Consider the following 11621-nt stretch of genomic DNA (forward strand, 5'->3'; position numbering starts at 1 on the left):
GCCCTTATCGGCGCATCCCCAGCAGCAGTATCCCCCCAACCAGTACTACCCCCAGCAACTGCACAATATGAGCATTAGCTGCAACGGCGGCGGCAGTAGCAACGGCAGCAGCCACAAGATGCTATCACCACGCGTTCCAGCAGTAACGTCGGCAGACTGGCCTGGAGGCGGCGCCAGCGGCGCCGCCACGCCGACGGCGGGTCGACGCAGCCGCCGTACGACACAGCCGGGTATGATGCTGCCAGCGTACGGCGAGGACCTCATCATCACGTCACGTGCAAGCGTGGAGTTGGATCCCCTTGCCGTCAATGACGTCAGCCTTGGCCAAGTGGCGCTGCCGCCGGGCTCCACGGGGCTTGGCTCTGGGGCGCCGTACAGGCCCTCTCTCACGACCAGTGCCTCCGGCCGCTTGCCGTGAGGGGAAGACCAGCTCCCGCTCCCGCTCTCGGACCAGTTCCCGGCCCCAAATGGGCGGGAGGCTCCAGGGGGGGTAGGAATCAGAACAGAGCGACGCAGAAGACGGGAGGGAATGGAAGAGAGAGATAGAGAGAGAAAAAAAAAGAGCGAGAGAAAAACAGGGTGGGATAGAGAGAGAGAGTGAAAGGAGAGCTGTATCGGGGTGCTGCACACCTACCTATCGTATGTTAGACCAGACGAATACATGCAAGCGTGCGCGCCTACGTGCGTCATGTGCATAGCTCCGGGGCATCTAGTTGAAGGCTTTATTTGAGGACTTTACACAGGAAATTAACTATGCATAGGGAATCGAGCCAGCAGGCCGTGCGACGTGTGATGTGCCGTACACCGTGCTTGGCGCGGTGAATGAAGTGTGGGTGGATCCACATGCACGTCTGTTGTGCGTTACGTACGACACGCGCCCTCGGAAACCACACGCGCCTGTTCGCGACGCACATCCAATATTTCGCGATTACATACATACATATATATATACACACACGCTCATCCACTCACGTGTTTTTGGAGTCGCAGGAGGACGCCGGAGTCCTAATTAGCAGATGCACCAGATTAACAAAAAATACAGATGCGCGCATCCGCGTCAACAGTCCATTGGCTGAGCTGTTGAAAATAACACAATAACAGTTTTAATTGGAGTTTGAGATTCGAGGTTTCGACCCATGGGTCGTTTCGTTCGTGTTGCAAAAGGATGGAGACGGCCGAGGCCGCGCTGCCTCTATAAAGGGGGCCATTAGCAGCGTTATTCGCACATTTTGTACTAAAACATGTCTATAATTATAATAATATCTCACGAACTTTATCAGCCTTAGTTGTTGCGCTAATTCTGTCGAAGCGCGGCGACGCATTTTCGTCGTGGCCACGCGCCCTCGCGCGCCATCCAACCGAAGCGAACATTGTAATACACTGTGTTCAAAGGTCTTTTTTATGTTCTGGTTTTGAAGGTCACGGCAAGCCTGTATGTAATGGCTCATGGTGAGGGAGCAAACAAACGTTTTATAAATGTCCTTCCTCCCCAAAACATTGTTTATATGTTGCGAGGCAAATGGAGGGCTGCAATTCCTCGTGGGGTTGCAGCTCGCTTTCTACGCGCCATATGTGCGAGTTGTGCGATCGCGAGCCATCATTACTTAAGCCATCTGGGTGTCGCTTAACGTCATTTGGATGTCACTTCTGGCTGGCTGGTTGGATGTGAATAGTAAATATTACGGTCATATTACGGTGATTGTGAAGACGTCGTTGGCGAAAGCTGTCGAGTTTCGCCAGCCAGGCTCGGTTGCTGCGAGGCGTTGTGCCGCAGCCGGCTTGCCCCGGAGGACAGCAGCCTTCCTCTGCGCATCATTAGGCGTCCGTGCCGTACAATGGGTTAGAGATTTAATGTACGATCCGTCCATCTGTGTTCGTACGGGGGAACTAGAATTTTTGAGAAAAAAGGTCGCCAGTGTGGGAATCCTTGCCAGAGATGGCATGTGGGTTTTGCGTGCATGGGTTGTGGGTTTTGCGTGCATGGGTTGTGGGTTTTGCGTGCATGGGTTGTGGGTTTTGCGTGCATGGGTTGTGGGTTTTGCGTGCATGGGTTGTGGGTTTTGCGTGCATGGGTTGTGGGTTTTGCGTGCATGGGTTGTGGGTTTTGCGTGCATGGGTTGTGGGTTTTGCGTGCATGGGTTTCCCCACGCCTGCCCGTGTGTCTGAGTGCCCATATTGACATCAAAGTCCTTCTTTGCAGGACAGCGTGCCGCGCAGGGGCCATTACGCTGGCCGAGGACAGATGCCCAACCCACCTTTGGAAGCGAGGGGCAAATTCGTGGAATATGTGTGACTGCGTGTGTTTCACAGGTTCCTTAAGGACCTGCGTTAGTGCGTGTGTATGTGTATGTGTATGTGTATGTGTATGTGTATGTGTATGTGTATGTGTATGTGTATGTGTATGTGTATGTGTATGTGTATGTATGTGTGTATGTATGTATGTGTGTATGTATGTGTGTGTATGTATGTATGTGTGTATGTATGTGTGCTTGTCGTCCTCACGGCCTGCACGAGAAACACATCCGGGGACATAGTCTCCGCATTGCCATAGTTAAGGGGCCGACCTGGCCCGTTGTACTATATTGTACGGCTCCGTACTATACTGTACTGTGTGGGGGTTGTGGTGTCGGTACCTCCGCAGAGTGCTCCGTGATTTGGGTTAACACTACGTTTCCAGGATATGATGATAGCCCGGGAAGCGGTCGAGCCCCTCTCGCCATCTGCCGGACACCCGGCAACTTGTATGATCGCCAGGAATGGCCCACGGCAGTGCCGTACAGGCGTACGGCCCACGGTGTCCGATCTGATCTGAAGAAGTGGCTCCACCTATCTGGATCTGGGATGTGGTTCCGTTCCTGAGCATGAAAGCGCGTGGCGATGTAGCCGCCTCCCTCATCCTCTCCGGGGAGATCAGTTTGTGTAGTCACGGTTGGGATGCGATGTGTGAGTGTTAGCGACGTACAGTAGTAAGTCCAGTTGTAACTTATGACATTTTCAAGTACGGAGATTTAAGCGCGAACGAGCCACGGAAAAGAAATTCATATATATACTAAATCTCTTTATGGAAAAGGCAACTGGAGTGGAATCCAGGTTTGACTTTCCGGAGTCATAGGGCGTTGTCAGCGCCCCAGGCCCTCTTAAAACCTTGCTGTAGCAATAATTCTTTGATGACGGAGGCAGAGCTCCCGAAGCACACAGGAGACAGGGATTCACGTGCATCCCGTAGGCATGCATCACAGGATTCAGGTTCACGGCTTCCTCCCCCACAAGTAGAGCTGTTTATTTAAGCCCACCTGCCTCCGTGCGCGAAGTCACAAGTCGAAGACGACGGTCGCCAGCCAGGTAGGTAGGTAGGTGGGCCTTCAAGCTTCAACCCGCCAATCGGAAACCCAGCACGCGTTCCGTACAAAGTGACTGTCCTGGTTTGCCGCCGCCAGGGGTTCGCTGTGAGTTGGATTTCTCGCATTTTGTCGCGTGCTGCTGCCGTCCCTCCTCCCCGGCTGCTTAAGTGCTTAGGTGCGAAACCACTCGCGTACATGCAGTCTTCGCTGACTGAGCTGAGCTGAACTCCTCCTCAGCCATCGTGGCATCTTCACTGCGTTGCAGATCGGACGCACTGTACGACCTGTAGAGTGTACGACGGTACGACGGTACGACGGTGCGACCTTAGCGGAACGAACATCTACATGGTCGTATATTTTCGGTTTTGATGACATGTACGAAAGCATGTACGAAGACATAGACGTGCATCCTGTAAGACTCCATTGCCCTCCACTGTCACATCCCAGGTTGCGTCCCAGCTAAAAGGTGACTATCTGGACGAAGAGCCGGCAAGGGGCTTGGGGCGGGTTTTGTCTCACGCTTGATAACCTTCCTTAACAACAACATGAAAGATCAGCTTGGCGCACGAAACAGGCAAAGGGCGCCGAAGGAAAGCATGGGTGTACGTCTCCAGCTGGGTGCCTTGGGTATTCTAGAGAGCAAATTAGTGTGCCGGTTACCACGCGGGCGACCTCGGTCACGACAGACCTCCGCCTCATATTCACATTCTTCTTGCCTTAATTTGTATTAGAGAGTCCAAAGTTCATTTGGTTTTCGTTCCTTGCTTCAGGGTCATGGTGTAACAGATGCCATGTGACTTGAAATCCAACAGAAGTTGTCCAAATTGTTTTCCATGACAAACATAATTCATATTATGTCATGCCGTTTCCGTTCCATTTGCGGTGTTGCCTCCTTAACTTTGATAGATGGCTGCCGTCGGGGTCAGATGGCACACACTCAATTTCGCAAAGTACGCATCTCACTTGCAAAAAGAATAATACTTTTATGTGCAAGCTTCCATTTGGAACAATTAGCGACGGTTGGCGTTGACATTTTTGAGGGGTCTCATGGTGGTCTCACCCCTTTCCATAACACCACATAGGGTTGCACCAAGTTAAGAGATTGCAGGAATTGTACAGTGATTAATGCAACCCGCTCAATTTCCGAATGTTCCGAAACTTTAATCGGGCAGCAGTTCCGTTAGCTTTCTGCGTGCGTCTGTTCTCTACGGCAGTACCGGTACGGAGCTTTTCTTGCGAACATTCCTTCCATGACAACTGTCCTTAGGCTTTATTTATTATCATATGCTACAAGTGAGCGTAAAGAGGTGGCGTGCTTAAGCATATTTAATGCACAAAGCGCATTGCGGCAAACTGCTGGGGTTTCTACAACGAACCCATACTTCTAGATCCTACTGATATTGCAACTGCTTACCCTGTCGCTACTAAGCCCCCTGCGCCTCGCGATTGAGCATTTCCGGAAGCACCATGCCTTTATGGTGGGGGAGTTGAGGAGTTCCTTTTTCTCCCTTTAGGCGACTTTGCAGCAACGATGCAGATTTCTCTAAACGTTTATGATGTGAGTTGATAATCAATTCCAAGGGTTTCGCTAACATCCGGCCTCTTGAGCAGACGAACACGATTGCCCCGCTCAGGTGACCAATACCCCAAACGAAAATACCAATGGCATGATAACTCGGCTTAACAGTATTACAAGAGAGCTTAACCTTGGAGGCGTGGTAAGTAGCGGACTCGCTGCAGCAGGCATTCGTCCATCTGAAAAGTCTTGTCTCTTTCGCTCTCGATCAAATTAATTACAGCATAATCGTATGGCATGAGCATGCATACCCTCTGCAAATGCGAATTTTCCTACTAAGAAGTGTTCTCGTTCACAAATTTGCGCCATGCGCACTTCAAGCTGTTCTCATCTAGCTCAGCTCGGTGCCGATACTTGCTTTCCGTTTGTACTCCCCAACGATCATGTTTCAGTTCCATGGAGCAGTCCAGCTGGAAGACTTGGAGTGGAGCTTCGGGTACTGCGAAAGTGGAACCGGCGTTTACTGCTGTCGCGCACGCAGCAATAGCCTTTACACGTTCAGGTGGGTTTTGACCCATCCAATTGATTCAGCACCCCGCCTTACCAGTCTGAGTCCAGGACGTCAGGGCTAGGCGAAGAACGGCTATAAAGTCCAGATGTGAGAGCCCCACACCTGAACCAGAAGGCAAAATCTTCACGAACCGAACCCTCCCCACCACGCCTCAATCTCCACAACAACAACCCATCCCCATACCTTACTCCACAACTCCACGCATACTGTCCATTTATTCGGCGCTCTTCAGCAGTAACACCGCCATCTTGGACTCACCACAACAGTGTTCCGCAACAGGTGGTGTTCATACGCTCGCACACCCGGCCTCACCCGCGCCCTCCTTTTCATTTCGCATTTGCCTCTCTCACACACACAAAACGCCATACCCTTCCTTTACCAACCGTCAACCGCCAATCACCAACTGGCCTTACCGCGACAGGGAGCACATTGAGTTGGGTGCGACACGGAAGACAAAGCAGGAGGTGCGACTCGGGACTGGTGACGGGGTGGCGTCGGTGGTGGCTGCGGTGGTAGTGGTAGTGGTGGTGGTGGCGGCAGTTGTGGCGGGTGGTGGGGGTGGTTCGGTGCGTCAAAACCCTTTCGTTCACCGCACGACTACCATTATAACTATTTTCTGCCATCACCTCCATCACTACTATCGCTGCCATCATATTACCACACCATCATCATCACCACTTCCTGGCTTTGCCTGGCCCACCCTCTGCGACCCACCATCGCCACCACCATCCGCATCCATCCAGATTCGGGAGATCCTGAGCCGCTTCAAACGCGCCTGGCCGGGGTCCTCGTACGACTTGTTGCAACGGAACTGCTGTCACTTTTGTGAGGACCTGTGTCTTGCGTTGGAGGTACCCAGTCCACCGGGTACGTTGTTAGTTGGGTTGGTTAATTAGGTCGGTTGGGCCGTTGGTCCGGCAGGTATGACACACAGCGGTCGGCAAATTGAATACCACGGCTGAAGGAGGGCATAATTCCCGGTGAGTAGTAAACCCAAATAAGGTATTGGGCGCCTTCCGGCACCGAAAAAGGGCCGCATTATAAGTGCTGCTCTTTCCATACACATTGCACTCCGATCGTTTTACAAAGGTCACGCCTCACGCCTCTGTTCGTCGCCATGCCAGCGGGGTTCACCCAGCTGTGGGAACAGCCATGCTAGGACCACATCAGCAAATCACGGCAAGTTCTTCTGGTCTTAGCCATGAAGTTAGTGTCGCTCCCCGAGTTAGTATCCACCCCCTTCGCCAAGCAATATACATGCCCAAGCCCACCGTGTGAAGACTCTCGTCTGCTTTGGTCATTTTTCACAAGTCGCATGCCGTTCATGTTCATCATTCGTCAGCGGCTCACGTGCACCACCAGCGTCACCCTCATTTACACAGCCGACCGCATGCAGTTGAAGTGCGGGTCGCGAAGGATAATCTCGACCTTGTCGGCGATGTGCGTGTAGAGGAGCACCCACTGGTGGAGGGCTACACCATATTATGACAACGGAGCAGTTAAAGTCATGCATTGCGATGCAGTGTGGGCCCCCCATGGCGACATGGCGCTTTCGGTGAATGGAATCCGTTCCGTTCATAAGCCTGATGGCCGCGACCGTAACATCGGGTTTGCTTGCTACACTGCCTGCTATACTGCTAAAAACGTTGCTACATCCACATCCCGCAAACAAAAAATCACTTTTTGCATTGACCCTGAAGCGACCTCGAACTACGCTGTACCTTGAGCATTTTCACGGTTTCCAGTCGCCTTTTGGATTTCGCAGTTTTCCTTTCACCACCGGGTCTTGGGGTTGCGCGTATCTTTAGATTGGGGTCGTGTGGGTTTCTCGATTACCTCTTCCTCCTGCAGAGCCCCATATGTGACGTCCTCCGTTTAATTCTACTTTCGCTACTTCTTCGAACAAACCGCCGCCGCCACACCACGGACGCCACCAAACCGTTACCCTTCCTAAGCTCGCGCATCTTTAGAGCTATATACCCCTAACTAACGCAGTACAGTGCTAACTGCTAACCCTGCTGCCAACTACCAACAATAAGGGGCGGGGCCCGCTGGTTGTTCACTTCCCTTTTCTCGTTCCCCCTCTTGGCCCGTCGATCCTGTTTGTTTGTGTGCTTGCCCCCTTTTGAGAAGTCGCCCCTCGTCCGTACCCTCCTCCTCATGTGCCGTACAGCCTGGTTGAATCGCTTCGCACAGGGCGCCGATGCCACTGTCAAATTCACCAACGAGGCATCGGCCTTGGTGGGTCTTGGGGTGTTGGTGATTTCGGTTAAAGTTACAAGTTCGCACACAAGTGCGGGTGTGTCCGTAAAAGCCTGGGGGGCCATGGACGTTGTATTGGTATTGATGCGGGTACGCGGGAGGTCATCTTTATTCTCCCTCGTAAAATGGGTGGTTAGGTGGTTTAAGAGGGGAAATTGGGATATGGAGAGAGTGGTTGGGCTCTCATAAGGCCCCACCACCTCAAGGATCTGTAGCTAATATCTTCGACACAACACGACAAAGCGCACACCATAGGGCACCGCCACCGCAGTCACAACCCCCAGCGCAGTTCGTCCCACAACTACCAACCTCTAAAACCACAACAACAATCACAAAAACCACAATCGCAAAAACGATTCCTTCAGGCGAAGCGTGTGGGCTCCAACATCTCATTCACCGCGCAGCAAAGCGCCCTTTGGTTTCGGGAAATATCCCAGAGGGTACTTTCACAGATCGCCCTGCCATCACCCACCTCGGACGCAAGCGCTGCCGGCGAAAGCGGTGGCGGCGGCGGCGGCTCCGCCGCCCTCGCGGCGGATTGTGACGGCAATACCAGCAGCCCTAGGCTTCCCACCTTTCGCCCCGGCACCTCACCCACTCACACCGCCGCCCCCGGCATGGGCAGCGTCAGCAGAAGCTGGGGCAGCTTCAGCGGCGCTGCCGATCTCAGTGGTGGTGGCTGCAGTGGCGGCGGCGGCGGCGGCGGGGGCAGCAGCGTGGGTCGATTCCCGGGTCGGTTGCGGCCCTTCAGCGCTGCGGCGGGGGCTGGGGGGGGGAGCACAGCATCCCCGGGACCTCCCGAATATGGAGGAGGTGGAGGTGGTGATGGTGGGTGTTCTGGGTTACCGGCGTCGAGGCCGGCATCGTGTTGCGACCTGTCGCCTGTTTCGTCATTACCCCTGAAGACGTCCGCGTTGACAGCAGCGCAACAGGGAGGGGCAAGTCGGTCGCCGCCGCCGTCGGCAGCGGCAGCAGCGACACCGGCGCAGCAGCAGCAGCAGCAGTCTGCCGCCGGGCAGTCATCACCCCTGGCGGCGGCGCTGCGGCAGAAGTGGCTGGAGTTGGAGGCGTCTGCGGGGGACGGCACGAAGCAGTTTTTGGTGCGTATGCCCCCGACAAGGGTCTCATCTAGCCTTGCACATCTCTCGCCACTCCGTATTACTCACGGGCCAGTCATTTCGCTTGAACATCCCCTCCTCCCCGTCCTTTTTCCGTACAACTCCCCTCCGCTCCCCCCCCCCGGAAAACACACACAACTCACACATTACCCACTTGCGTTGGTCCTGAACAGCTTGGCCTGGTCAAGACACGCCAGACGCGACTCGCGGAGGAGGAAGAGGTCGCCTCGCCTGCAGGCGCTGGAGGGAGCTATAGCGCCGCTGCTGAAGGTGGCCAGACGTCTCGGTCACCGAGGTCTGAAGGTGGCCGAGACGTCTGGCCGGTGACAACGGCGACCCACGGGTCACACGGCATGATGGCCTATGCGGGCCCGTTGTCGGTGGCGCCGGCTGCGGCGGCGGCGGCGGCGGCAGCAGTTCACGACGAGTCTACGCGGCCGCCGGCACTGCAGCTCATCAGCCACAGCCTGATGTCGCCGGACGTGTTGGTGGGCGCGTCGGGGCTCAGCGCCGCCGCCGCCGCCGCTTCCACCGCCGTCGTCGGCGTAGAAGCAGGTGTTGTGTCGGCGGAGTCGCCGGCGGCGGCGGCGGGTGCGGAAAGCCCGCCTACTTCAGGAAGTACGGGACCGAGGGCGACGGCATCGGCGTCGGCGTCGGTGACGCAAGCTCGGCACCTCTTGGACATGTGAGGGGATCGTACGGTGCGTTTATATAGCATTGCATGTAGGTGGTTGCGGCGGTTGGCGCTATAGTTCCGGTTGCTAAGGGGGCTGCTAGGGAGAATTGTTGGGATATGGGTTGTGTATGGGGTTAAGGGATAGTATCGCGCGCATGCTGACATGTCGTGTCCTCCAGAGATTTGGTGATCTGTTGATTTATGGCTGTATGTATGTATGTGTGTATATGTGTATGTATGTATGTATGTATGTATGTATGTATGTATGTATGTATGTATGTATGTATGTATGTATGTATGTATGTATGTATGTATGTATGTGCAGCGTGTGCTTCTTGTGTAAATGCCAGGTAGAACTGAGGCGCCGCCGGGTGTGGCTTTTATACGAGTGGGCTCTCAAAATCGAGCGCGCGGCCGTGTTTGTCTGTGTGGTTGTGGTTGTGTGTGTGTGTGTGTGTGTGTGTGTGTGTGTGTGTGTGTGTGTGTGGCAATGTGGCTGTAGAGTGGTTGATGGGCTTGGTGTCCGTATCGACAGCCGTCACAACCTTGTGTGCGTCAAAGGAACTCATCTCCATCCTTCCGCGGTTCGGTCGTTCCCGCACCGAGATCGAAGTTGAGTGGTAGTCAATAATCAGGTGGCGATGAGGTGTGATATATAACACGCGCCTATATGTGTGTGTGTATTGGGGGAGGGGGTTATGGTGGCGAAAGGAGGGGTGCGAGTGATGACATATCCATGATGAAGTGTTTTGTGTCGGCCGAAGCCCGAGACGCGTAGAGGGTGTGTTTTTAAGGGCAATTTTATTTTGGGAGTTGAGAAGGACTGCAGGAGGAGGCGCACGTCTGTCTGTCTGTCTGTCTTTAGGTCGGTTGATCGGCAGGCTTTCTGGACACCTAGTACCAGTGTGATTTTTACGTGTACCGCTGCGGATTATTAATTGTGGAATAGATGTATTACTGGTTGGTTGAGCGGGAAATTAGGCGGACGATGACGCGGAAAGCTGCGGCTATTAACAGACAAACAAGCAGACAAATTTACTGCTGCTGCTGCTGTTGTAAAATACTGCTGCTGCTGCTGCTGCTGCTGCTGCTATTACTGCTGCTGCTACCCTTTCATCCCTCCGATCAGGGCCTTCTTGGCGACTAGCTTCAGTACTAGAGATCTGAGAGAGCTGTTAGAACACGACGGTTGCCAGGTCCATTCCGGCGGCTCGGGCTTCGACTACGCGTGCCATCTTGGGCTGCCTCGCAATCCCATACCGATAATAAAGGTGGCTTGCAACCGCCACTGCGCGTGGTCAAATCCTCTGCATGAAATGAAAGTCGATGACACATTCTTGTTCTGACTTTCTTGCGTCGCCCTTGGTTGCCAAACCACCAAGAATGAATTATGATATCTTTATAGATGAACATTGCTAAATGTTGTTTGGTCGTGTTTTGTTTAGATCCCGTTTACTGAAGTCGGCTCCGTCGATGGCCGAATAGCCCCATTCTTTTGTTTGGCGTAGGCATTACCGATTTTTATGCAGCACCTGGAGCTAAAGGCATCCTTACTTTTTAGATAATGAATTTCGGAAAAGCTTATGGCCGAATAACTTTTGGCTCCAAGCCAGTTTTAAGGCAAGGCAGGTTTGTGCAACTCAGGAACGATTCTTTAGGATGCAATTGTTACAACGAGCACAGGGAAGCAACCCGTATCACCAGCTGTATATGCTAGCGTTTGATAAGCAACCAACCTATACCCCAGGGCACGTACTCCCAGCAAATAAGCACGGAGCCGCACATTCGCAAATAAGCTGGATCAATGGCCCCTCCTCCGCTTCCTCTGGGCCTCACTTCTTTGCCATTTTGGAACAGCCTGTCCTGGCGTGCAGTTTGTGTTTCATGACGATCTGCGTGAGGAGTTCGACTTCCGGTGCGCTCTGATTTTACTGCCACGTTATACAAGCCGAATAGTAAGGCAAACATCGCTTACTCTATTGAAAAAATATTAACATCACCACGGAGCGTTTTACCCGTATATATCGCCGTAAACTGCGGCGCATTTCGCAATAAGCTTGCTGGCACGATTTCCACACACGCTGACCCACTTCCAGGTTCAGAATTACTTTTTCGTACTTTCTTTATTTTTCCTGCT

General features: G+C 53.5%; 1 protein-coding gene across 1 annotated transcript; it reads left to right on the forward strand.

Moving 5' to 3' along the window:
* Nucleotides 1–1439: 1439 nt before the first annotated feature.
* On the forward strand, nucleotides 1440–9497 carry VOLCADRAFT_92471 (uncharacterized protein; the record flags this gene model as incomplete). Its single annotated transcript, XM_002951816.1, has 8 exons — nucleotides 1440–1449; nucleotides 3607–3650; nucleotides 5310–5419; nucleotides 5850–5994; nucleotides 6172–6295; nucleotides 7602–7669; nucleotides 8596–8790; nucleotides 8982–9497. 8 exons carry the CDS (start codon nucleotides 1440–1442, stop codon nucleotides 9495–9497), a joined length of 1212 nt encoding a protein of 403 aa, XP_002951862.1.
* Between the last annotated feature and the right edge of the window lie 2124 nt (nucleotides 9498–11621).

Source organism: Volvox carteri (genome assembly GCF_000143455.1).
Source record: "Volvox carteri f. nagariensis unplaced genomic scaffold VOLCAscaffold_26, whole genome shotgun sequence".
Classification (NCBI taxonomy): Eukaryota; Viridiplantae; Chlorophyta; class Chlorophyceae; order Chlamydomonadales; family Volvocaceae; genus Volvox; species Volvox carteri.